This window comes from Carassius auratus, chromosome 42, assembly GCF_003368295.1.
Source record: "Carassius auratus strain Wakin chromosome 42, ASM336829v1, whole genome shotgun sequence".
Taxonomy (NCBI): Eukaryota; Metazoa; Chordata; class Actinopteri; order Cypriniformes; family Cyprinidae; genus Carassius; species Carassius auratus.
Genome location: NC_039284.1, coordinates 5,581,660 through 5,609,640, shown reverse-complemented (window position 1 = coordinate 5,609,640; position 27,981 = coordinate 5,581,660). Strand labels below are relative to the sequence as shown.

Below are 27,981 nucleotides of genomic sequence, written 5' to 3'. Positions count from 1 at the left end.
ACATTTTATAATTTCTCTACGTTCTTTTTTAACAGTTTTACTCAATAATGAAATGTAAGGTACGACCGCAAGTGTACTACGAACTTTTATTTTGAAGTTTTGGGAATGTTAATCAGTTTGGTGAGGATTGCGCGCGCTGCAGCGCTCAGCCAATCCCGGCCCTGGTAAGAGGCACGTCAATCTCTTGCTCCTCCTCTTTTGGACTCGTTGCTGAGCGAGACCCTGCTCTGAGTCTGATCCTCTGATCAAAGCGCGAGACGTCACTTCACGCAGCGAAATGGAAGATGCTTATTTTCCTAAAATTCAGTCAGCTCAACTAAAGCTACGTTAGCAAACACATTAAGAAGTCGATTTATTTGAAGTTTTGATGTTTACAGTTTTATTTTTAAAGCTAAATTAAATGTACATTTAGCCGATAACGTAACGCCACAGAACATCTTCAAGTGGGAACGTCATCAACAAGTTTATTTTTGGTAAAAAAAGGAAAAAAACAAAACACCTTTTGGGGGATGTAACGTTACATATTTCATACATGACACCTATCAAGTTTTTATATTTGTTCTGATTGTGAGTAGTACAATTTACGAATTTTTGATAGTTTTAATATCATAGTATTTATTAATATTTTGAATATTTTTTTTCATTTAAATGTTATTCTATCTTTAGTTTTTGTTTTATTTCAACATTTAAGTTACTGAAAATGTTTTAATTCCAGTTAAAGATTACTGATAAAATGTTGTGCATATTAAAATCGAAATAAAATTCATATTATTTATGCTGGATGTTTTATTTAGTCCGAAATAGTTTTTTTTTTTCTGAGAAATTAATTGTTTTTCCAGATAATGTAATGTAAATGATTCAATAACTAAAATTAATTTTAATTTAAATTTTTTTGGCTCAGTTTCAATCAAATGTAGTCAGTGTCTTGGATCATAACTTAACTTTGATACTTCTTTTTGTCTTGGCAGATTTATGAATCCCACAACCTTCCATTCAAGTTCAGCAAAGAGGATTTTGTGCCTTTCCTATTGAATTTTTTGCGGGATCAGAGCAGCCAGACTTTGACCCATGGCCCCACCACACCTGCCAAGACCCCAGCACCTCCAGATCTGTCAGGACTCAGGGCTCTTATGACCAGAGAAGCAACAGATCCACATCAGTTCAGTGTCCACACAGCACTAGTCGAGTTCCTGGAGCTGTTCTTCGTGCTGCAGCTCCTGACATCTCGTGGCATGTCTGTCTCCGAGTCTGCGGAGGGAGGAATCAGTGTCTGTGAAGACAGCCCAGGTGAGTTTGATTGCACACTATGTCAGTAATTTAATACTTATTTAATCTGTTAAACTTTTTGACTGCACTTACATGTTAAATCATGCTGATGAAATGTCATAAAGAGGAGTCGCTTCATAATCCTGCTGTCAGCAGGAGAGTACAGCTTTAAAAATGCATTGCTCATATAATATTCTGTTCTGAAAGCTACATTTTATAACATTTATGATCAGTTACACTGTTACGCCTCACTGACTAAGGTCTAGGATGATGAATTTGATCTGTGTGCTGTTCATTTATGGTCTTGTAGATGTGCTGGAGAAAGCTAACCTGGGAAATGTCCACAACTGTGTGTATTTTTCTGTGAGGGTGTTGGAGAATCAGTTTGAGTGAGGTTTTTTTTTTCCTTCCAGGATTCTTTGATGAATAGAAAATTTAAAAGGACATAATTTTATTTGACACAGAAATCTTTTATAACTTTATGAATGTGTTTGTACTGTCAATTTTAATCAATTTCAATGCATACTTGCTTATAAAATAAGAATTTCTTAACTCCTAAACTCTATTGTATACCTAGCAGATTATGGCAGATTTTTGTCATCTGGTAAGAGTACGTACAGTAACATATGGATGGCCTCAAAGCTAATAATAAAGTCAAAATGTTAATTTTGATTTCATGGGTCTTTAAGGTTAAGTCTAATTCCTGTCATCTTTATACTAGCTGTCAGCCGGGGAGAGGAGAACAGGTGACATGGAGCAGACAGCTCGACTTCTGGCCAAGTTTTTGGGCTTCATCTCTTTCCTGCCTTACCAAACCTCTGAGCTGCCACCAAGAGACATGCTTAGAAGCAATGTCTGCAATGTATAAAGTCAAGATTTTATTTTGCCTAGAAAACACACATTTTCACAACCTAATTTGTTTTATATATGTGTATTGTCAGAGTTCTCCAGTGCTGGATGTGTGTTTTTCTCTCAACTGTTTACTTTCACTTTAGACATAAGCATAACCACCTGTGTTTATATGTAAACCTTGTGTGTTTCTGACTGTATTAGCACATTCAGATGTAAAAGATAACTTAGTCCAGTCAGTAGTCATTAGCTGTTTGACAGGATTTTAGTGTATGCACGCTTCAGGTGTATGTGCTCAGAAAAAGGGCACATCAGAACAACACACAAATTAAATATTTAACAGGCAAGGCTTGTTAAAGCACATGCAAATAATCTATTTTGTATTTTTTACACACTGTTGAAGATGAGAGCAGTTTTTTAATGCATTATTAAGTGAAAGAAAGTGGTTCAACTGACCACAAAACTCACTGTTCGGATCATATCACGGTTTTATGGATCAGCAAGAAAAAAAAATTCTGTGTAATTTTGCTTTCCGTTTTTTACTTAAAGCGAAGTACTTCTTTGATACCACCGGAAAAGCTACTAACCTAACTAGAAAGACCCAGTACAATTAAAGACAAGTTGCCGGGGAACACATAGAGCATCTGCTAAATGCATAAATTTAAATGTAATTTAATTTAATTTAAAGACAAGTGAACAGCCAGTAAAAAACAAATACACAAATCACAAGCATAGATATATATAACAGAACAAATGTATAAATAACTTGTTCTTGCGCTGGAATGGTTTAAAATCACTCGAGTGTGTAAATACATACAAATGGTACACTTTCTTAATGCTATTATGGTAAAACTGTCTTATTAATCCACAGATCACATGCATGCTGAACCATGGTGCCTGGTCCGTGTGATCTGTTTAACCCCTAATAATTATTTATCATATCACAGTTGACCAAATTGTGCAGCCTGGACAAAGAGATGGGTTATGAGCCTGTCAAATCTTTCTATTACTGTCCCTCTTTTATCCCTATCTTTCCTGAAGATCTCTTCTTCAGCACAGATCTAATGGAAGAAGTTAAGGAACTGGAGGATATTACAGGGGCTGGTAAGTGGATCACTTATTTTTTGCCCTTGATACATTTAACCTTTTCCTTTAGGGAAAGAAGTGTTTATATTTTATTCACAATGTGTCTAAAACTGTATATTTACTTTTCAGGACACCCGCCCATTAGTGGACCAACAGATTATCTGTACTTGGTGTCCATATTTAGGTGAAAGTGAACTGTTTGGAAAAAAAATATGCCTTTAAATAATGTATTTTAATAAGCTTCGGTTGGAATAAATTCCAGGATGATGGAGGTATCTTTACGTAATTCTTTTTGGGGCAAGGGAGTTTCCTGAACATCTTGCTGATTTGTGGCTGGTAGTACATCCAAGAGTAGAGGCTTAATTCACAAGATCACCCCCACACCTGCAGAACTGAGGGGACCTTCCACCACCCGTTCACAACAGAAACTTCAGGTACGCTGCCAGCAAATACCATCCATATGTTGAAAAATTGTGGGTATATCGTCCATGTGTTTTAACATAGGTTGACCTGGAACAGGCCTTCTTTCACAACCAGCCTCCATCTCTCAGACGGACTGTAGAGTTTGTTGCTGAGAGTCGGTTCCAACTGCGTCAAACACATCAAGTCAGTCTCCCCCCATTTAGTGCGTTTTCTTGTCTTTTTCTGCAATGTAAATCAATTAACATGTTTTCATCATTTCATATTTTCCTAACTCTGTGTGTGGTAGGGCTATGCTTGTGTTGGAGCTTGTGAAGGTTGGGGAGAAAACTCTCAGAGATGGTTTGGTTTAGGATGATGTCAAAACACGGCCAAGCTAAACAATTCTATCTCCGCTGAGCTGTGTGACGCAGGCATGCAGGCTCTAGAGAGAGCAACCAGGTCAGCAACTCTCTTCTCTTATTTTATATACATCATGTTTATGGACATGTTTTGGACTAGTTCTCCTCGGTCACATCCTGTCGTGATACAGTAGGTTTTGCAGTGAGAATGCCCCTGGAGATATCAGATGATCTGTGAGTAAAACAGTCACTTTTCATCAATTCAATCCATTTAAAACCCTGTTGTACAAGAGAGAAATGCTCAAACACAGTGTTTGTCTTGAGTGTACAATGTTGTACAGTAATACTATCAAGTTCATTTATTTACTTTGCGATATAATTAATATTTCGTGGTGTGGTTTAAGTCCTGACCACCGCTGACAGTATCACAACTCGTTTGGCTACAGAAAAGGCTTGCAGCTGGCTCTCCTCCAACATCACAAGTAGTGAAGCCTAATTTTAGTAAAGTTTTAAAATGGCAAATGCTTCATTATTAATTTTGTAGCATGTTTTAAAAAAAAATAAGGATCTGAAATATTCATGTTTGAATTTATCCCTCAGCACTGCTGAAGAGGGAGTGTAAGAGTGCGTTTGACAGGATGATGAATAGTATGCCCTCATTCTTCTGTTTGGATGCAGACGAGAGCAAGGGATTGAGCAGGATTTAGCAGGTCCAGAGGAGTACCTCAGGGCTTAGTGCTGGGTCCTCTTGTGTTTCAGACTGCACCCATAAAGTTCCACAGGGATCAGAAGTCATGATTGAAATAAAGGTGTTTATTGCTAATTGTGTGTCAGAAAAGTTGTGCAAATGAGTTCAAACAGAACTCATTGAAGACTGGGGGATAGCAAATAAAATTTACAAAATATAATTTAATGGTGAGAAAAACAGACATCGACAAAATTGCTGAAATCAAACACAGTTAACACAATTAATTAAACTTGCAAAACAATTTTTTTTTGTCGGTTGGACAACATCAGATGTTACTGTTAATTAAAACTAAAGTTATTTAAAATGATATAATCTGTCTGTCTTCTAATAATACAACAGGCTGTTAAAATAAAGCAGTGAGCAAACCTATGGTAATTTAGGCTAATTTTCAAATATGAACGAGTCAGATCATAAACCATGTTGTCTCAGTTTCAGGTTCTGAGTGTTGCTGTAGGACTCAGATCTGATGAGCAGGTTTTCAGTCTTCATCAGATTGAGTCTTTCCTAGACAGAGTGGGACAAGCACTTGGATGCAGAAAAGTAATCAGAACCCCATACCTCATACCTTTCAGCGTACTTGATTCAAAACTTTATAATCCACATCATTTAGTGTTTAATACTTTATTTTAATTGTTTACTTACACATTCTCTCATTTTTCCTGGTCCGTTGCTAGCTTCTCTCTCCCGTGGTTGAGCCAATGTTGTTGTGTTGTACTGTTTAGTTGGCCTGCAAACTTGGTGAGAAAGCAATTAATGGGAAATTGATAACAGTACATGAAATCAATTCTGAGAGTGATTAATATCCTATTGTTTCTGTTTGGGTTTGCTTAAATGTGCAGAATCCGGGGGAGCTTCCATTAGTGTCCTCAGCTGAGGGTAACAGGAGACCTGCGCTTCTTGAAAAGTTTCTAGTTTTGTGAGCTCGGAGTCCCTCTCCACCTCTGCACCTTATGTTGCATCCTTATCCTGTGTGCAGTTTGTGGGTATATTGCTGTATATTTTTGTGATTGAAGTGTTATTTTAGTATTATTTATTTCCTGTTAGAATATTTAATATTTAATATTTAACATTTGTATTTTCACTGTTCACTTTCATTGTAGCTTAAGTTTTAGTAATTGTGTAATGTGCTTTTATCATTTTTATTAATTTGTACTCATGTCTATATAGATTTTATTTCAGTTTTAACAACACTGGTGATTAAACAGTGCTTTGTCCTTAACTATTACAGAGGACTGACTACCTGTTCCTGATAAGACAGTTAATAAAGAGGGGTATTTTTTAGGAGAGGGGGAAGTGGGCACCAACTGGCCAAAGTTGTCAGCATTTTTTGGCCGGAGGATATTGTTTCAAATATGATGTGTTTTAGAGATAGCAAAACATTACATTCTGATCCTGGAGTTCTTACAGATCACTGTATCATAGCTTTTCTCATTTGCTCTTGTAGGAGTCTGTAGAGATGTTTCAGCAGCTCTCTCTGGCCACATGGACATACTGCAGGTCTCTCAATGAGCACAAGGGGGACGCACGAACCTACATTACAAATATAAAAACACTATTGTATTCACAGCAACAAGTGATGCATGTTTGAACGAAAGAATGAATGTTCAAACCTACAATATATATGATTGAAAAAATATTTTAAAGTCTTATTTATTGTTAGTTGCAAGAGAATATTTGCTGCATAAGAATGCTGAGTTGATAAGATTGTTATTGACAGTTTATAAACCTTTAAAACACATTTTAGCAGGGCGTTTCCAGTTTTCACTTATACTGCCTCATAGTAGAGCAGGCTAAAGACCATTCACTGTGTTATTTATTTGTTTTAAGTCTGTGTAAATGTTTCTCTGCTTGTTTGTTGTTGAGTATGATTGTTTGTAGGTATTTAGTATATATATTTATATATATATTTGCGGAAAATGTGCACTTCAGGGCCGCGGGAAGTAATTTTGAACAGGGGGTGCTGTGATTTTTTTTTTTTTTTTTTTGACAAAAAACCTATGAGCCTATAGGCCTATTTAAAATACATTTTAAAAATAAATACATTGAGATTCACTACTTTATTGTCATATACACTACAGTGCACAGCCAGCCAGGGTCTGAAACACACATACATCAGTTCTCAGATATGCGCAATGCGTTATTAATCTGAAGCAGAATCAGAAATAATAGTTTAATAATCGAAAGAAAACGAAATAATTACTTTCATTACAATTTCAGATAGCCTATACATACATGCAACTTATTTAGATACAACAAATAATATTACAACAAAATATAATATTAATCAAACTTCACAATAACGCTAAAACAATGCAATCGATTTGGTCAGCTGGCTTGAGTCACTGCACGTTTATTTCACACGCAACTCTATTAACTCCAAAATCTTTTTACGCACACCAGAAGGAAATAATCTCTGACTATTTAAGCAATTTGTTTTTTGAACAGTTCTCCACATCCATTACGCAAAGAACACACGCACAGTATAAAGCTTTCTGTCTCCATCTCCAACCTTTTTACACAAACAAAAAGGAAATAATCTCAGACTATTTAAACGTTATTTAACAGTTCTCCACAACCATTAACGTTACGCAAAGAACACACGAACGAAATAATACTCTCCATCTCCATCCCCACCACCTTACAAAAATACTATAGTGTAACGTTACTACTTACAATTGCTTCGCTAGTCAAAGCTGATCCCACACTTGTTGCCAAAAAAATAAATTTTACAAACGCGGCAGCACAATGCTCTTACCTGAGCTACATGCAGGCGGGGTGCCCTGGTTACAGGTGTCCAAATGTCGAGGTGCGCTTGTATTATATAAAGATGGATGTATTCTGCATGGAACCATAGACAGTAAAAGAAACTGCATGGAACGAGCGGGAAACCTCGTTACTCGGCGACCCAAACCTGCCTGCCTGACGTTGACAACGTAACTTCCGAACCTGTGTTGATTAGGCCTCAAAATATGAAATTAAAATCCAAAATATATACGTAATAGCCTACGTGTGTCAAAATCATTTTCTAAAATATTCATAAGGAATTTATAAATTGTGCAAAATATTTTAATAGGCCTACATTTTTTTTTATCTCCCTCTCGTCACTAGGGGGTGCTGCAGCACCCCCACTTCCCGCGGCCATGGTGCACTTTGTTTATGTTGGACAGTGTTTTAATGCTAAACCTATCTAATGTAATAAAATGTAATTTTTTGAATGTGTCAAGTAAGTTTATCTCGTGTTCTTTCATGTAGCTCAGCAGAAGTCCAAGACTGCACTTCTGACAAATTTCGTGGGAATGGACCATTTTAAAATGAAAATTAATTAAGGAAATGAATATTCATGAGCCAATTTTAAAATGAAAATTAATTAAGGAAATGAATTACATCAGGGACATTTTTACAGACAATATTAATGCTTAAGAAATTACTGAATTACTGAAAAGAAAGAATTAATTTTGTGGAAACAGTCATGTCTGTAATTTGTAACCAATTTAACGCGTCCTTGCTGAATTAAAGTATTAATAAGTTGTAGAAAAAAATTAGAAAATTAGCGTATAAGGGATTGTAGTAACGTTAACGCGTTTTTTTTTTTTTTTTTTTTTTCAAAGTTGGCGTGGCTCATGAATATTAAAGATATATAGACGTTGCTTCGCAACCAGTGCAAATCCTAATTAATATTTGAGCCACGCCTTATTCAAAATATGATTTGTCCAGTAATCAGTAAGTACCGTTGGAACTGACGTCATGCTGCTATCTTAATATTCATGAGCCAATCCTTCGACATAGCAGGATTCGTAAAGCCTTTCCTCCAGTAGAGACGGCAGGAAGCTCCAGCGCAGTTCAACTGTGACCGCAGCTTAATGATGTGCTCTGTGAATGTCTAGCCGGTATCAGTAACATGACCCGAGAAACTTGTTATAGGTTTCCTCGCTCTTCTCGGGAGAATTCAGTTCTCTGGAGGGATTTAAATGGACTCTAACGGGCAGCTGAACTTCAATTCATCGTTTCCCTCCTCCGCCCGGTGTCAAACGAATGGCAAACGTGAAAGTCGCGATTCGCGTCCGTCCGCTGAACTCCAGGTACGATCAGCTTAAATTAATCTATATCGCATTAATTAACTTTAAAAGCGCATGATAAAAACTACTGAATACTGTTATGTGGAGTGAATAAACAGCCTTGAGTTGTTGGTGCTGTTGCTATGTCTGGGAATAGACCTGCGCTGCTGACAGCCAACTGAAACAAATAAACTGCCAATCAATAAAACTTTTGCATGAGCTCTTTACACATCTCATCATATTGCATATCTTTATGATGTAATATATAAGTAATTTTAACTTTTAACACGCCAGCATAGAGGTAAAAAAAAATAATTATAGCATATGAGAAAAATATAAGCATGCATTAAATATATAGTGGATAAGCATTGCATATATGCAGTTATAAGCAGTGCATGCGAAGTTCTATTGAACAACACTGTGTTCGGTGCACTGTAAATGTACTATAATCTCCAAAATCTCCTTGAATTCCCTTAAAACCCCTTTCTCCATTGGTACTGATACTGCATAATTTTAATATCATATTTGTGTACGTTATGCATGTTGCATCAGTGAAATCTAATGGATGTGGTTTGCTTTAGCTTTTTAAAAAGGGGGTTATCCAGCTATCCGAACACAGAGTTTGCCCCACGAGAGCCCACTGCCCCACCCTCCAGCATTAGCCAAATTACTAGAGTAACTTATGTGGGTGCTGGACGGGGCAATGACTCCAGCAGAAGCTGTGTGCATGTGTTTGGCTGTAGCTGCTAGCCTTGACATTTAAAGAATCTCCCTGAAGTGTGCATCACAAAGGATGCCTTCATGGCTTTCCGTCTCTATTGTTCAAATGAAGATGGCTTTTTAATAGGCAGCCGTTGGTTTTATGAGTATGCGCATAATCAATTTGTGACTTTATGCACTTTGTGCTTTTTTCAAATGCCATATTCTTGAAATAATATATCTTCTTTCAGACTTCAGAGTTTTTTGCTGGAAACAAACTAATACTAATTGCTGCAGATGGCAGGAATTGTGTGGGAATAACACAGAAATCCAAGTTAGTTTTCCTCATAATGAGGGTTATTTTTCTCTTTCCAGTGATTATGTTATAAAAGCACCATCTCTAGACAAAAGCACACACACACAGACACACACAGACAGACGAAGCAGGCTGTTGTAGTTGTGGTTAGGGCCTCCATTCATCACTGGTTGAGTGAAACAGACCCACATGGAACTACACAAGCTAAGAATCTCATAACAAGCTCCCAGGATTCAGCAGATGAGTCTCTCGCATAAAGGTGTGTAAGATATGCTGCATTATCAGCACTATACAGAACTGGAAAATAGCTTGATATTGAGCACTTTCTGAAAAATAAAAAAGGGATATATAATTGTCCTTGCAAAACTTGCTGCCATGATACTAGGGCCTTATGAGTGGTTTCTAGGATGTTTCTGTGTGGTTGCTGAGGTGTGCCAAAATTGTTTGTAGTACGGTATCTGTTTTCTATAGTAAACCCATCCTAAAGCATATAGCATTTTTCTATACATAAAAAATTGCATGCTTATTACTTGCCAGTTATTATTGGTACTTATTAATAATTGTAATTATTATAAATGTTGGAGACAATATCTTTGGGTAAAACATTTATTCTATGATGAAAAAAAAAGTTGAAAAGAACAGCATTTATTTGAAATCGGAATCATTTTATAATGTTCTAAATGTCCTTTCTGTCACTTTTGATCAAGTTAATGCATTCTCACTTAATAAAAAGCTTGTGAATGGTAGTGTATCACGCTTTCCACAAAAAAATAAAATAATAAAATAATAATGTTTTCAACGTTTATACATAATAATAATGTTTTTGGAAAACCAATTTAATTTTATATTATTATTATTGTTTAATAATGATGATAATAATAATTATTATTATTATTTTAATAATTCATTTTAAGTATGATTTATTATTAATTATAATGCTAAGCACATAACCCAGGGTTGACCTGAACATCTTGATTCTCACTAATGTTTGATCATCTTTGGTGCAAATATACAGAACTGCCATAAAAACGGACATCAACAACGAACATGTAGTCCCGCCCCAAACTCACACCATTGGTTGAGCCAGAAGTTGAAAGTGTATTAAAATGTGCCTCAGAGCCACGGTGTGAGAGTCCACATACATTTGATAGTTTTATGTGTGTGCGCATTAAACTGGACAGGAAAACATATTTTAACACTGAAAAATGACATACCTTAGAATGAAGTTCATGAAACCTTTCCCAGCCTCGTCTCATTGTCAGAGTTCAGATTTGTTCACAGTAATGATTTCGTTCTCTTGCATCAGTTTTATCTGAAACCCGATACTGGAGAGACTGCACAGCTGTCGCCGCTGATCTCTCACACACTGACACACATATCCTGCACGCTCACACACACACCTGCTTCAGCCCAGCCGTGCGGCTCATGGAGGAGTTTTCAGAGGTCTGTTTTCATTTGAATCTGACCTTCTTCTTCTCATGCGACGCAGCAGAGCTGTGTAGACGAATCCTCCAGACCCCCGGCCTCTCACTCCACTGCCCTGTCTGAAAATGATCACAGCCAAATAAACACACCTCTGAGGATTCTAGAAGGTTTATGGTTAACCTAGAGCGAACCAAACCATGCAATATAAAAACAAAAATGTGAAATATCAATTAAAAACTCTATTATATTGGGTAAAAATTTCAGCATTCTTTAAAGAAATAGAAAGTTTAAAAGAACAGCATTTATTTATCATAGAATCCTTTGTAACTTTATAAATGTATTGTGACATTTGATCAGTTTAACTCTTTCCCCGTTAGCAAACGTTAAAAACGTTGTCAGCCACCGCCAGTGATTTTGATGATTTTCACTCAACTTTGATGGCCTCCAGTATATTTTGCTGTATAAATATTTGAATATTCAATACAAAAAAATAAAGATCAGAGCCTATACTTAAAAAAAAAAAAAAAATCTGTTTTATTATAGCTTAAAGCATTCTTTTTTATCAACACTTGAATATAGATAGGTTTCATAAAAAGTTGAGAAAATCAAATTTTTATCAAAAACTACATCTGGATAATATTCAGTACGATTATCAAAGGATAAATACAGTAAATCTCTTCCATCAATACCTCCAAAAGCTTGCACAGCCATATATCACGTCCTGGATCAACATTTTACTCCGTAACATTATGCCGTTTTCATTTATATGCTGTCTATTGCTGATGATCACATTATTTTTCATATGTAAATGTTTACATAAGAGATCGCTCGTTTCTCTGTCCTGTTGATGTGTTGTTCAGGAGGTTTTGCACTCGTTCAGAAGGTGTGTAACAGCACCCCCGAGTGTATAACAGTGAAAACATGAAAAGCCGTAAAAACTCGTCAATGGCGGGGAATGAGTTAATTCATCCATTTCAACGTGAGCATTCTTTACCTGCATATTTCAAATAACTAGGTCAAATTTGACACTTTAAATGGCCTTTTGCCCTCGAGCCTTGGTTAATTTCTGACCCTGTTAACTTGTTATTCTGAACATGACATTCTACACTCTCACACGTTCGGTCCTGAATGAGCCTTTAGCTTGTTTTAACAGTCACAAACTTTTAATAAGGCACTAATTTATAAAAACCGTACTCTATATGTTTACTTAGCAGTGCATTGTGGAGTCTAGAACATTAGTCTGTTTATTTTTGTTCTACAGAGAGAGTCTGGATGGAGGGCGATTTGCTGTCCAATTGGAAGACAAAGTGGTGAGAGTACGAAATGTGAAGGTAGGTCCATTTTTGTTTGAATATTAGTTCATATTTAACATCTATAATTATTTATGATTTTTTTTTTATGGTGCCAGAAAGTGGCTTTTTTTAAATTGCCAAAGAAATTGGTAGTTGTTGACATGGTTCTAAGAGTTCAAAGAGGAGGTGGTGTCAGGGTTAAAAGGCTGCTCACAGTATCTCAGCAACAGGAAGTTTAGAGTTATTATTCTCTTCCTGCTGGATTCCTCACTTGTTTATTTATGCCGCGTATGAACTACATAAACATATTTGATTGCAGAAGCAACATGCCATTATCGCCTTCCTCTTTACACATGAATTCCCCAAACACCTAAACTTTACACTTTTAAAATCATTCCACACCTCATTCTTCACTAAACTAAGAGCTTCAAAACCTGATCAGTGGGATGTTTGCTGATTCTGGACCAAATAGTATGGTGATGTCTACAGGCACTGCAGGCCAAAAATATATATATGCATATATAAAATACTATTTTTCAAAAGTTTGAGAGCAGTAAGATTGTTTTTCTTTTAAAATAAACTAATGCTTTTATTTAGCTAGGAGGCATTCATTTGATCAAAAATGGCAGTAAAGACTTTAAAAATTCTATTTCAAATGAATGTATGTGAAATCTGTGTCTAAGACCCACTATAGAATTAAAATAGTGCTTACAAAGTGCTTGTGTTTCATAATGATTCGGGAAACCATGTCTATTAAAACTTGGCCATATTATCTGATATGGTTTTGTGTATTATTATCGAGCCTCAATATAACGGTGCTGAGTGCAGTGTTAGGTCTCATTAGTAAAGCTGTGGGCCATATTGTAAGGTCATTAAGGCAGCTGCGGGATTGCAACGTGTAAATAATTACACACCAAAGCTGCAAATGTAACATTGTCTGAGTGACTAGTTGGCAATACCCAGGCATATTTCTGCACGCTCCTCCAAATGTACACGCTGCTTCATGAAGATCTGTTTGACTGGGCGAATAATGACCAGAGATATACATGATTGCTGTTTGCTGAGATCTGGGTAATAACTCGATGCTGACAGTCAGGTCATGCTCGGATGCTCATGTAATTTGTCTCCCAGTCTAACTATTTACTAACTGTTGCTTTTTAGCCCATAGGCTACATGCAACACAGCCTTGCTTCTTGACATCAGTGTTCTGTAACATTATTAGTGGAAAAACTGGGTATATAAAGGGCTGGTCTCCCAGTAACTGATTAAATGGACTAAATAGAAAATTACTTTTCTCAATAAAGTCTAATGTAGTTTGTAGCAGCACTTCATCAGAAAGAATCATAATGAGTTAACAGCTGTTATGAGTGTTGTATAAGAAAATGGTCAAATACAAAACTGGGGCGGATTATGAAGTATGTAAAATGTCTTCAATCATTTCAACAGAAAACATGGTATCACTGGTGCCAGTAACTAGTTATACGATGTAAAATGGTTTGTTTTAGCGAAGTTTTTAAATGTCACTACTGCTCATAGTTACGAATTTCACCTTCCATGTAGCAAGCACAGAGCAATGCACTAAAAACAGCCGAGCTTACGCTACACCCATGTCCTACGTCATCCGCTGGACACCACTCTTTCATTAACGTGTGTATGACAGATTACGGTTTATAAAGTTGTAATATTTTTCTTACACAAACTCATCACTTCACTTTAGAAGGGTTAGGGTTACGGTTACGGTATTAACCCTTAGAGCACCATTTATGATGGATGGACACACTTTTTTGGCCTTCGAAATCTCGACCACCATTTACTGCCATTATATATATTGTATTTTTGGGCCATTTTTGAAGAGTTTGAACATGCTCTTGTAGTCCGATGTGAGTGGGAGCTTATGTTTGAACAAAACATCCTGAGATGTGCCAAGAATTTTGCCAAAAAACGCACCACAGAACAGCTCTGTGGCAGCGAAGAAGCACCACTCTTCAGAAAATTACATCTTCAATGTATCTTTTTTTATTTCTCTGTATAGTTGGAAGGGCGTTTGGACGGGCGATCGGGGGGTCTGGCTGGCTCTAGGGAGAAGTTTATGGAGTTTGGGTTTGATTTCTGTTACTGGTCCGTGGATCCAGCGGCTCCCAACTATGCATCACAAGAGGAGGTGAGCTTCCACTCTCATGCCTGTTAAGTGTATCTGTGCTGATGATCTTGTCTATCTCCTATGTCCTGGGTGGAGTCTGGTGAAGGATGATAGCGTAATCAAAACCTTTGACCCACTAGGAAAATGTCTGAGGAAATATACTCCCTCATCAGAATCAAAACACTGCTCAGAGTAGAAGATATTACATCATCTCTGTTAAAGACAGTCTTTACCTCCCTGCTTAATCTGAGATTGAGTTTATTTTAACCTGTGTGTGGGTGTGCAAAGTTGGTGATGAACAAGGCCAGAAACAAACTCTTCTACAAGTACACAAATGTAGTTGTGAAGGCTTAACTAACACCCTTCTATTAATTAACCCTTCTATATTTTTAATGTAAAAGTTCTACTGCTCTTTTTAAAAAAACATATTGTTTTTGTAAAATTGACTTCTTAGCTGCACGTTTTTTCACATGCTTATAGTTCATTATTGATTTAAAAGCCTGTTTACACATAGAACGAGTATGATAACAATAACTATATTATCATCCATACAAACACAACAACATTCTGTTTATTATAAGTTTGTGTGCTGCAGTTATGTCAGTTGTTATAGATAAAGTTGTAGGGACAAAATTACAGCCAATCAGAACATATTTGATGTTTAATATACAGATGTGTGAAGTGGATTACTGAAACAATGAGAATTCATTGACACGGCAAACACTGAAACCAAATGAAAACTGTTGGACAACTCCAGAAACCTGGAAAATGTTCTTACAAACTTCAGACCAAGAACCATGGATCTCATACATGGTACTCAAAGTTAAGTTAAGTTTTAAACAAGTGAACTTTATCTTTTAGAGAGTCAGTGTATCTTCAGTCAAGCCCTGGTGTTCCCTTCAGAGTGTCTTTGTCCAAATTGTAAGAAAGACTGAGCTATGATGGCTCACGCATAGAGGATGACCTTGTCTGCACAGCACTTTTCTTTCTCATCTCTCACTTCCTCTCTTTCAATTTTGCCCAGTCATAGCTTTACGGCACAAGCCTGGAGCTTGCATTCCTTGGGCGGCATGCAGCAAAGTCTGGTCAGAAAGAAATTTACCTCTTTGATATCGCAAAAATCTATCAACGACTGTAGAAGCTTTCAGAATTGTCCCGTCATTTAGTTTGAAGTCCACATGAAATAAAAATGGACTATGCGTCAAAACTGAAGTACTTTGTACTAGTCTTATGGTGAACAATTCATCCATGCAAGTTAATTTACAGGAAATCTTTTTTTTTGTCTCTATAAACTTTAATCAAAATCTGAAAATTATCTTCCCCTCTGGGATGATGTTTCTTCTATGTTGACGTCAGTTGGACTGTGCAGACAGTATCCTTGATCCATTTCCCTCCAAACGGCAGTTCGCTGTGAGCTAGAGATGGTGAGGAGGTGCATTTAAATTATTCCCTTTAGTTTTTTTCATTCAGTGCGGAATTGTGTGCACGATTTACTAATTCGTTCCCTCAGTGTACTAAAACGTACACACGATTACTATTGCGTTCCCTCGATTTACTATTGCATTCCCTCGATTAGCTAAATCGTGTGCACAACTAATAAATCGACTGAACAAAATAGTAAATCGAGGGAATGCAATAGTAATCGTGTGCACGTTTTAGTACATTGAGGGAACGAATTAGTAAATCTAATAAATCGAATTAATAAATCTAATTTATCACAAATCAGTCATTTCATTTCACACAGACTTGATTTTTTTTTTTTTATAACATTAATAGCTGATCCCAAGTTCTACTGTAGTATCAGTAACTGTGGGTCAATGAATGAAACTTTGGTTAGCATCTAAATTTTTCCAAGAGTATGGCTGACCACATTACAGACAGGATAAATGCTTTTCTCTGTTCAGCTCTCTTCATCAGCTCATTCATCATGCAGTCTTCAGCCTAAGTACACACACGTTGCTGACGTATGACTCATTCCATCCAATATAGTTTAATTGGTTTTTAGTGAAAAGAGTCTCATGAAGTCTCACATGTTGTTTCTTAATTGGATCTTCCTGTGAACTGCTGTTCTCTGTGGCTTCAAGCAGCAGAATGAGACTGGAGACTCCTTCCTGTGGGGTCTCCAGAGACGCCTCAGTGGAGGGAAACCAGCCCCGCTCCTTCTCCTTCCCTTAAGAAGCCAGCTGCCCCTCCCTACACTCTCTGTGCATGTGGGAATATACTTTGTTTTTTCTAGTGGCTAAAAGATTGCTGGTTGTCTCTGGAGGATCTGTTTATGTCCATGTCTAAAGAGAAAACAGAACACAGAGGGCTGAGAACAAGATGGAGAGGTGAATCAGGCCTCTGAGCAGAATAGATAAAGTTGGGTAATGGAAGCCAGCTGTTTTTAGGGCAAGTTTGGATCACTTCCTGAATGCATTTAAGGGGATCTAAACCATTCTTAATGCTATAAAACAGTGCAATCTACCCTTTTGTTAGTTAATAAAAAACAACCATTTGTGAGCAAATCCTTTTTTTGAGTTCGTTCTTTTTAATGAAACCAGTTCACCAAATCAGTTGTTGACTAAATGGAGGCTTGCAAGGATTGTGATGATTTTGGCTTGCATTTAACAAAAACCCACCAATTCACGATCTCAACAAATTAGAATATGATGACATGCCAATCAGCTAATTAACACCTGCAAAGGTTTCCTTAGCCTTCAAAATGGTTTCTGACAACCATTGACATCCTTCACAAGGAGTGTAAGTCACAAAAATGAATTGCCAATAAGCTGGCTGTTCACAGAGTGCTGTATCCAAGCATGTTAACAGAAAGTTGAGTGGAACGAAAAGTGTGGAAGATATAGATGCACAACCAACTGAGAGAACCGTAAAATTATGAGGATTGTCAAGCAAACTGGATTCAAGAATTTTAGAGAACTTGCCAAGGAATGCACTGAGGCTGGGGTCAAGGCATGAAGAGCCACAACACACAGAAGTGTCAAGGAATTTGGATACAGTTATCGTATTCCTCCTGTTAAGCCACTACTGTACCACAGACAACGTCAGAGACATCTTACCTGGGCTAAGTTGCTTAAGTTGCTGATTTCATTTTCCAGCATAATTTGGCACCTACCCACACTGCTAAAATAACCAAAAGTTGGTTAAATGACCATGGTGTTGGTGTGCTTGATTGGCCAGCAAACTCACCAGACCTGAACCCCATAGAGAATCTGTGGGTTATTGTCTAGAGGAAAATGAGAAACAAGAGACCAAAAAATGCATACGAGCTTAAGATCAATGTCAAAGAAACCTGTGCTTCCAGACCACCGCAGCAGTGCCACAAACTGATCACATCCATTCCACGCTGAATTGAGGCAGTAATTAAAGCAGAAGGAAGCCCCTACCAAGTATTGAGTACATGTACAGTAAATGAACATACTTTCTAGAAGGCAAGCAATTCACAAAAAATGTTTTTGTATTTTTTTTGTATTGGTCTTATAAAGTATTCTAATTTGTTGATATAGTGCATTGGTGGGTTTTTGTTAAATGTGAGCCTAAATCATCACAATGAAAAGAACCAAAGACTTAAACTACTTCAGTCTGTGTGCGTTTAATTTATTTAATACATGAGTTTCACAATTTTAGTTGAATTCCTGAAATAAATGAACTTTTCCTTTACATTCTAATTCATTGAGAAGCACCTGTATGCATGGACGAATTGCTCTCAATAGATCAGTAACAATATTTTGAAAACACACAAAGTTAATTTCTATTTCTTGAGTGAAAATGAATGCAAGAGTATGTTTTAAAAGGAAATACTATTTCAGTCTTTTTACTTCAAAATTTTGCATTTGCATTTCTTGCATTTATTTATTTACTAACATTTTCTGAGTAAAAAAGGTTTCAAAGTAATTTTTAAAAACAATAATAAGTGAATCCTTCCTCATGAGGGAAAAAATCCTCATCAGTGCACTCCCATAAATGTTACTATTTCAAAAACCATTATTAAAGATGAAATTGCTCAGAAAAAAGGCAAAAATAACCAAATTTCCACTTATTGATAACATTTGTGAGCGCCTTTAGTTTTTTTAGTGATGTGCATCCAGTACATATTTGCTCCCATCTCAAAAAATGTGTTTTGGGGTTTCATGATCCTTTAAATTAAAGATGAGAATGTACAGTAGATGAAGGCTTCTAGCTGCAGCCCCTCTCAGCACAGCTGCTTTAGTAAGTGATTTTTAACAGATTGTGCTGAGAGGACGTCATTGGTCCAGAGCTGGAGCACAATGCTGGTTTTCTTTTTCAAATGAAGACAGCTTTGTGTTTTTTGCCCTCCCTCTTTCTCTTTATCACTCTCTCTCTCTCTCCCTCCCTCTTTTTCTTTTGGATACAGTGCATGACTTTATTATACTCTTGGTATTTCTGGGTTTCTGTGTCAGTGGCATGAAGAAAATCTCCACAAAATGTCTTTTCACACTGACTGACCAATTATTTTCAATGACGCACCGATGAACACATGTTATTTAATACTTTTATTCAGCAAGTATAAATGCATTTATAATGTTCTTTTGAACTTTATATTCATCAAAGATTCCTGAAAGAAAATCATTATTATTAAGCAGCATACAAAAGGGGAAATAAAGTGAAAGTCATGAGATTTTGCCAAGCATGGTAACCCATACTCGGAATTGGTGCTCTGTATTTAACACATCCAGGTGTGCACACACACAGCAGTGAGAAGTGAACACACTACCGGAGCAGTGGGCAGCTATGTATCCAGCGCCTGGGGAGCAACTGAGGGATCAGTACCTTGTTCAAGGGCACTTCAGACATGGGTTTTGAGGGAGGAAGAGAGTGCTGTTTATTCACTCCCCACCATGGACAACTCCTGCCAGCACTGAGACTCGAACCAGCGACCTTCTGGAAACTAGTCTAACTCTCAATAGGCCACAGCTGCCCCTACATTTTAAAATGTAATGTTTCTTGAGTAGCAAATCAGCATATTAGAATGATTTCTGAAGGATCATGTGACTGAAGACTGGAGTAATTATTTAACATCACAAAAATTACATTTCAAAATATATTCAAATAGAAACCATTTCACAATATTATGTTTTACTTTGTATCAAATGAATGCAGCCTCGGTGAGCATAAGACATAACATTTTTTTTTATTTTTATAATAAATAACTAATAGTTATTAAACTATTGTTAAATAACATTACAAAATTAAATAAAAAATCGTACAGAACCCAAACATTTAGTATATGTACCTCCCCATACGGACTTTAAATTGTGCTGTAGACTGTGAAAGTCATTTACTCTAATACGAACAGTTGTGATGGGGCAACTTTTATTAGAGCAGGAGGAAAAGATTGGGGAAAAACTCAACTGGTTTTCACTGGTCTCTTTTTTTATATCCTGTAGGTTTTTTTTTTTCTTTCTGTAGTTTAGCCTCCCATTGGCTCTATTAATTACAGCAACAGTTGGGTTCCTGGAAGTCATGTCCAATCTCTCTCTCTCTCTCTCTCTATTTTTATTTCTCTCACTCTCTCTCTCGTTCTTTTGCTTCTTTTTCCTCTGTAGGCTGTTTCTGTGTAGCCCTCAGAATCCCCTGACCTCTTTCCCTCCCTTTTTCAGATTTGATCCACATAATGTCTGTGAAAGTATGACAAACGAGAAGCGAGTTGAACCTCTGCCAATCAGCTCTGTGTCTTTCTCTCTCTCCCACAGTCTCCTCCACCACCACTTTAACTCTGCTTTTCATTGAGTTGCAAGCAGCTAGAACCAGGATCTCAGAATCATAACATGAAACTATCACCAAGCCTAGCTATTTTTACTGTTGCTTTTGATCAATTGAATAAAGTGTTTATTTATTTTAAAGCAATACTGTCCATCTCCATTTTTGTCCCTGTACTGTACATGGAAGAGGAACTGATGTATTAGTGTGTGGCCTGGATGGGCTTCAGTTGGCGCCCCCATGAGATCTCACAAGAAACAAGGAGGAGGCTATTAAGAAAGCCACATTAAAGTGCCTCTCCCTGCTGTAGCGCTTCACACCCTGATTACAGGCCTTAAGACTTTAATGTGGGAGGATGACGCACGAACAGTTTCTGAATTGAGTTTCTCTTCTCCTTTCCTATCTGTCGCTCTTTTCTGCTTGCATAATTTGTCCTGAAGCATCCTGCTTCAGCCTATCTTTTATTACGTCATTGACTATGGCATTTAAACTCAAAGACAGAACCCACAATAGCGTTGTTTGTTATTGAAAGACATCAGCTTCCTTTCCACTGCCCCACTTTTGGATTTGGCCCTCCCTGACCGAGCCTCTCCTCAAAGGGGTCTTTGGGATCATGTTACACGAAGCACTTAGCTTCTGGACAACTTCCTGTCCAGAATCAGCTTTTTTCTTGCATTGTGACCAGAAGTCCATTTGCTTTTGTTTGTGGTATGAGGAGGGAAAAGGAGGAAAGCAAACATCAGATGCTTTTGTCCAAGGTTTCCTATGGCTATACACATGCGCACATTCATAATTACATGCACAAACATAAACATAGAGGCCATTTAATTCCATTTTGGCTAAAGTTTTGATGATAATGATGATCAAAATTGTTGTTGTTACTAGTAGTACTATATTTATAAAGAAAAAAATTGTATTATTATTATTGTTGTTGTTGTTTGGTTATATTGAGTGGTTTCTATAAAACAAATGTGAATGTGCATTCTCCTCATGGCACACAAAAGGAGATATTTAGCACAATGTCTAAGCTGCTCTGTTACCATAAAATGATGCATTTATAGTTATCGTCACCATCCACTTTCATTGTGTAGATTTTCAATTCAGTATTTTTCATTGTTGATTTAGATTGTTTATATTAAAATATATATATATTATTTATTACTTATGTTACATAGACTACCATTCAAAAGTTTTGGGGATGGTAATTGTATTTTTTAAAATGTTTTTGAAAGAAGCCTCTTCTGCTCACCAAGACTGCATTTATTTGATCAGAAATAATCATGGGGTGACTTAATATAATTTTTTCGCTGAAGCTGATGATGCTGATTATTATTGTTGTTGTTAATATTTGTATATTTGTATATTTATTTGTATATTTATTAATTTTAATAAAGAAAAATTCTGATAATATTATATTATTATTATTATTATTATTATTATTATTATTGTTATTGTTGTTGTTTTGTTTTGTTGCATGGTCATATTAAGTGGTTTCTATAAAAACGGCAGTCTGACAGCTGAAGTGGAAAGATATTTTGTTTTTAAACTGCTTGCTTTCAGTCTACCAATCAAGCACGGAAAGAATGACACTTTAGAGACCGAGCATTTTTGAAAAACATTGTTTTTGTGTATTAATATTTACAATGTGAAAAAAGTTTAACTGAGGTTATGCTGTTTTTTTTTATCTAGGTTATGTAGTTTTTGCACTCTGTCAAATTAACTGAAAATATAAAGTTTGTTATGTTAGAAAGTAATGTCCTTTGTCATGACCCTCCCTATGTTGCTGAATTCTGTCATAATTGATAATATCATAACTGACAAAAGTTTTCAGATGCCATGTTACATTGTGGCATATTAATGTTACCTTCTCTAAAAAGGTAAGCATTTTTGATGGTGCTCCTAAATGTTTTTAAATTGAAGTGAATCTTTTTTGTTGTTGTTGTTGTTTTTAGCGAAGTCCAGTGGTGACAGGGAGAGCAAATTAAAAGAATGTACTGTGACACTGAAAAGCATCTTATGTGAGTGGAGTTGAGTGGAGAGTGAGTTAAGAGCTGAAGAAGCTCAGAGCTCAGACTTATAAGAGTGAGTCAAACAGAAGTGGCTGCTAGATGCTGATCCGCTCTCCCTGCAGACAGCATCCCAATTAGCCTCTACTCACACCCTACACAGAGACCGCTACAGCCCCAGGACTCTTCACATCTCAGCCAAATACACACCTGGGTTACAATACCCCGAGAGGGTCTCTTGTTTTGCTGACTCAGTGGGTTTTCAATGGACATGAAGGTCAAATTACTTTTTCTCTTTCCCACACCTGTAGTAAACTTTAAGAAAAGTTGTCTTTTTATGGGTTTAGTTTTTGTAATGCTTTTGAAAGTTCGTGAAGATAGACAAAGGTGTGTGAAAAACAAATATTTGGCGGTTGGGCATTAACCTGTTGTTGTTGTTTTTTGCTATAAATACCTCCTTTAATATTTGGCATGAGGGCAAGGCTGCTAGAAGAATACATTACAGTGCCATTTAGAGGCCAGTCTTATAGCTTTAGATTTAGCTTTGTTTCCCATGTGTTAGCTGTAAAATATTATGATAGTGTGTACATGTACATGCTTTCTCTTTGAGATCTACAATGCCTCTTTTATTACCCATCTACGCAGTTACGCAGTGAAAATACTGTTTTTAAAATATTGGAAACGCTAATTAAACTTTACTGTGTCAGCCCTCCAAAATAATTTTGGATACAATTTTGGATTTCTTTTTCTTCTCCTCTAGGTGTTTCAGGACCTGGGTGTGTGTGTCCTGTCTGGAGCTTCGGAGGGGTATAACGTGTGTCTATTTGCATATGGACAGACGGGCTCAGGGAAAACATACACCATGATGGGAACTCCAGTGAGTAACAGTACATGTCTGAGATAAAGTCATTGATCAAGCATTATTCCAACCTAAATATTATGTGTCCTCTTTATCTGTGCAGGACTCCGTTGGACTGACACCAAGGATCTGTCAAGTAAGTCACTGGCATTTATTTTTGGGTGAGCTGTTCATGTAATAATGATATTTCTTTACCAGCTCCCTGACACGTTTCATTTTGTCCAATATGTTCTCACTAAATAAATCTCACTTTCTTTTGCTATTTATTAAAGGGTCTTTTTAGGTCTGGAGATGAATCTGCAGATGGACAGAGCTGTAGAGTTGAAATAAGGTGAGATGGAAACCTTCCGTTCCTTTTTCTTTCACTCTTTCGCAACAGAATCAGCAAGGCCTGTGCTTTGAATGAAGCAAGAAGTATGTCTGTTAGCAAAAGCTAATCACAACCTTGTTTTCGCTCTCAGTTTTTTAGAGATCTATAATGAGCGTGTGCGTGATCTGCTGAGAGGTGCGGAGCAGAAGAAGCCAGCACCCCTGAGGGTTCGAGAACACCCAGAGAAGGGGCCCTATGTGCAGGGTGAGCGTTCACAAAACTTCAAATGGCCTTCATGCCGATTTGTTGTAGAAAGTAACCTTGTGTAAGCAGTACTAATGGAAACATGAGTGTTATACCATTTATGCATGACTGTATCTGCTCCTCCTCTTTCTTTTGCTCTCTCTCTCTCTTTTTGTCCAACATCCAGTCATTGTGTGTATTAAGAGAAAGCCCAGTGCAGCAAAGGAAGTGACCTCATGCTCACTTCCACGTGGCTGCTAGAAGCTGAGTAGAGAGGCACTGTGTATTGATCGAAACGTTTTTCTCCCACGTCAACACAGTGACCTCAAAAAGTATTTGGACACTTTTTTGGTTTGCACTAAATAAAGAAACATACACCTTTTCTAGTCTTTTCAATTATTTTGAACCATTTTGTTAATTCCTGACAGGATTAACAACCAGTTGGACAACCAGAAAGTGTCCACATACTAAAATACATCATATAACTTAAGACCTAACAACTAAATGTTTCATGTAAACTTTTTGCTTGGAAAGTTGTGGTCACAGTGTGGACGACTGGAACCAAATTCAGGCCCAATTACACTCTAAAAGACCAATTATTAAATGTTTTAGCACCACAGGCCACTTTACATACTGAAAGATGATTTAGCATCATCTCTTCCTGATTTTGTTCCTTTTACAAGGACGTTTCAAATCTCTAGCAGGAAGAGAGTGTCTGTGACTCAAATCGTGGAAAGGAGGATGAATCTATTATGTGTTTATCATAGGTCTTTCTCAGCATGTAGTGACTGACTACAAACAAGCAGTGGATCTTCTTGAGGAAGGCATTGCTAACCGCATCACAGCCGCTACACACGTCCATGACGCTAGCAGTCGATCCCATGCCATCTTTACCATTCAATACACACAGGTTTGAATCTCACTCAGTTAACAGCATCTGAAAATCTGTCATCATGTAACTAAATGGCTGCTAGTCACACTAGATATTTTCCTTTATTATCCATGTGCCAAAAATATAATGAGATCACCTTTACAATACTGTTTTTGTACAGTTTGGGGTCAGTAGGTTAATGCTTTTATTCAGTAAGGATGGAATAAATCGACTGAAAAATAATAGCAAACATTTATAATGTTACAAAGATCTCTGTTTCTAATAAATCCTGTTCTTTTGAACTTTTTATGTATGCAAGAGTCCTGAAAAAAGAATTACAGCTTCATGTTTTCAACATAGATAATAATAAGAAATGTTTATATCCATCACAGGAACAAATGACCTTTTAAAATGGAAACCAACTGTTTTAAATTGTAGTGATATTTTACAATATTACCGTTTTAACTGTCTTCTTTCAAGACTTCTTTCAAAAACATTAAAATATACTTACCAGCCCCAAACTTTTGAACGGTAGAGTATATTCTTGATAAAATAGTGTTTTCTTTTTATAGGCTATTCTAGAAAATAACCTTCCTTCAGAAATAGTGAGCAAGATCAACTTGGTGGACCTGGCTGGCAGGTTAGTGTCTTTGTCTGAGCTTAAACCAAAGTCTCCTCCTAGTTTAGAATCACCGACATGATACAATGATATATGGCCAAGTTGTCCTCTAATGGTTGGTCACATAATGGTGAACAGTGAAGGGCTAACTTGACTTGAAATATCACTCTTTGTGCTGTGACAGTGAACGAGCTGACCCTCAATACAGCAGAGACAGAATAACAGAAGGCGCCAACATCAACAAATCTCTTGTCACCCTTGGCATCGTCATCTCCGCTCTTGGTAGGCACTGATCTTCTGTACTCTTATTATCCTCTCTTATATTTTTTGATGTCACATTGCTTTGTTTTTCTAGCCCAAAACTCTCAGATGTTCAGCAGCAGTCAGAGCATTAACAGTGTGCTCAGTGAGGGTGAAGGGAGCACTGTGGGGAGCCAGTCCAGCTCTCTGTCGAGCAGCGGGCGCAGACAGTGCTTCATTCCCTACAGGGACTCTGTCCTCACCTGGCTACTCAAAGACAGTCTGGGCGGCAACTCCAAAACCATCATGATTGCAAGTAAGTAATTCAGAGTGAAGATTTGCTGTTTGTTGCATTGGTTTCGGCGCTAGTGGAATTGATTCAGATATTCATTTTCCTCCAGCTGTCTCACCATCCAGCAGTAGCTACAATGAGACTCTAAGCACCCTCCGCTATGCAGCTCACGCCAGGAACATCGTCAACAAGCCAAGAGTCAATGAGGTGCGTCTAAATGTCTGTAGAACTTGCTGCACCAACATTAACGGAAAATGATGTTTATGAAACTAAGACCAAACCTCCTGTTTTACCGTAGGACGCCAATGTGAGGTTGATCAGAGAACTGCGAGAGGAAATTGATCGTCTGAAAAGCATGCTGCTGAGTTTTAAAATGGTATCAGACTTTAACAGCTCGACCTGACTAACTGCAACACTCACAGTCATTTTGAGTGTCACTGTGAAGTAATTGCACCAACATTACAAGCCATTTAGAAACATATATCTGAAGTTTGCTAATGAGCTATATGCAGATTGAATTTAACAAATGAGATTTCTATGTGGGCAGGACTACTTTGCACCATCAACAGTAACAGAAACCAAGTCTTGTTGTCTTTTGCCACTTACTGTTGCAGCTGGTTAGGATTAAAGGGGTCATATGACGATGCAAAAAAAAAAAAAAAACATTATTTTGTGGATTTGGTGCAATGAAATGTGTTTATGCCGTTAAAAGGTAAAAAAAAAACAATATTTTCCACAAACTTTACATTATTGTTTCTCCTCTATGCCCGCCTTTCTGAAATGCATTGATTTTTACAAAGTTCATTGTTCTGAAAAGCGAGGTGTGCTGTGATTGGCCAGCTGTAGATTGGCCGAATACCTCAAGCGTGTGACGGAAACGTGTGACGGAAATGTTACGGAAAACACACAGCATCTCCACAACATGGCAACGACGGTGGCAGTAACAATAGATTAGAATACAGCAAGAATCAAAGCTACGCTTTCTTTCTTTGCATGAACATTTGGGTGGTGTTATGCTAATCATCCCACACAGTGACATAGACACGTGGGAGCCTGTTTAAACGAGGTGTGGGCAAGTGTTAACTTTTAAATAGAATTACTCTTTGGGTTTGATACTTTAGTCTTTGCAACTTTAGGGATCTTATCTATTCATGAACCCGCTTGTAAAACTCCAGAGAGAAAGGAAAACTTGAAATCGCATCATATGACCCCTTTAAAATGTAATGGACACCTGTGAGGTGCTTGGTTAGGATATGGTGTTTCGAGGCTATTGATTTCCACATTTTTTATAAGTTAAAATCTGTGCTGACTGATAATTATCTTTTCCATTCACAGCAGAGGAACCCCAGTCCATCGCTCAGTGATGAGAGAGAAGGCAGCTTGTCTGAAATAGTCCTACAGAATGAACTGAAGGTTAGTTAGTTCACCTACTTGAAACACTGGAGTCTGATATTAATTATGAAATAGTACGAGCTCTTATTTATGTACACTGCTGATTTAACATTTTAAGCAGATAAGATTTATTTATTTATTTTTATTTTTTTGGAAAAAAGTACTTTATGCTCACCAAGGCTGCATTTTATATCTTGAAATGTGACTTTATATATCATGATTGCAAATGCTCATACTTGCTCATATCTTGCAGTTGCAGCTTTCTTGTTATTTTGACTTCATATCTTACAACGTGACTGTAAATCTTTACATTTTTGCTCTTTATCTTACAATAGCAACATAATTTAATATAAATGCAACTTTATATCATGCATCTGCAATTGTGACATACTACACATTGCGACTATTATGATTCTCATAATTAAGACTTCATTCTCATAATTCGTAATTCGTAATTAAGACACATTTGAAAATGTATAGTAGTGGATTTCTTTAATGGCAAAGCTGAATTTTCAGCAGCCATTACTTGTCTTAAGTGTCACATGATCCTTCAGGAATCATTCTAATATGCTGCTTAGTATTTTTGTCAGAATTCTTTGATGAGTAAAAAGTTTACAAGAACAGCATTTGAAATTGGAATCTTTTGTGTCATTCAATAAAAGTGTTAAAGGGCACCTATTATGCAAAATTCACTTTTACATGGTGTTTGACCATACATGTGTGTTGGCAGTGTGTGAGCAAAACCACCCTAGAATGATAAAAATCCACCTAGTGTTTTTTTTACAATCTCA

The 27,981-nt window shown here is 37.0% G+C and overlaps 1 protein-coding gene and 2 long non-coding RNA genes across 11 annotated transcripts in view; 2 read left to right on the top strand and 1 right to left on the bottom strand.

Moving 5' to 3' along the window:
- The first annotated feature begins 245 nt into the window (after positions 1-245).
- On the top strand, positions 246-6,581 carry LOC113060474 (uncharacterized). Of its 8 annotated transcripts, none has more exons than XR_003278259.1 (12): positions 246-473; positions 969-1,287; positions 1,577-1,655; positions 1,988-3,219; positions 3,331-3,385; positions 3,464-3,635; positions 3,706-3,807; positions 3,911-4,771; positions 5,140-5,250; positions 5,385-5,448; positions 5,550-5,693; positions 6,155-6,581. It is a non-coding gene; the product is annotated as an uncharacterized LOC113060474 (long non-coding RNA). The 8 variants fall into 8 exon arrangements; XR_003278263.1 differs by having other exon boundaries at positions 3,331-3,635; positions 3,911-4,062; positions 4,641-4,771; XR_003278262.1 differs by having other exon boundaries at positions 3,331-3,635; positions 3,911-4,062; positions 4,154-4,771.
- On the bottom strand, positions 4,779-11,385 carry LOC113060475 (uncharacterized). The gene is made up of 3 exons (XR_003278266.1): positions 10,995-11,385; positions 5,353-5,444; positions 4,779-5,214 (listed from the first exon to the last, which is right to left on the bottom strand). It is a non-coding gene; the product is annotated as an uncharacterized LOC113060475 (long non-coding RNA).
- Positions 8,469-27,981, top strand: part of LOC113060473 (stAR-related lipid transfer protein 9-like) — a 36,920-nt gene continuing 17,407 nt past the window's right edge. The window contains exons 1-14 of one of the 2 annotated variants that reach the window (XM_026229406.1): positions 8,469-8,789; positions 12,467-12,536; positions 14,530-14,658; positions 23,125-23,241; positions 23,327-23,359; positions 23,496-23,554; positions 23,685-23,797; positions 24,544-24,686; positions 25,220-25,287; positions 25,451-25,548; positions 25,622-25,822; positions 25,908-26,005; positions 26,097-26,174; positions 27,134-27,211. In XM_026229406.1, the coding sequence (XP_026085191.1) occupies positions 8,743-8,789; positions 12,467-12,536; positions 14,530-14,658; positions 23,125-23,241; positions 23,327-23,359; positions 23,496-23,554; positions 23,685-23,797; positions 24,544-24,686; positions 25,220-25,287; positions 25,451-25,548; positions 25,622-25,822; positions 25,908-26,005; positions 26,097-26,174; positions 27,134-27,211 (1,332 nt within the window). In that variant the 5' untranslated portion in view covers positions 8,469-8,742. The remainder of the gene's footprint in view (positions 8,790-12,466; positions 12,537-14,529; positions 14,659-23,124; positions 23,242-23,326; positions 23,360-23,495; positions 23,555-23,684; positions 23,798-24,543; positions 24,687-25,219; positions 25,288-25,450; positions 25,549-25,621; positions 25,823-25,907; positions 26,006-26,096; positions 26,175-27,133; positions 27,212-27,981) is intronic. The other variant, XM_026229405.1, reaches the window with a different exon arrangement.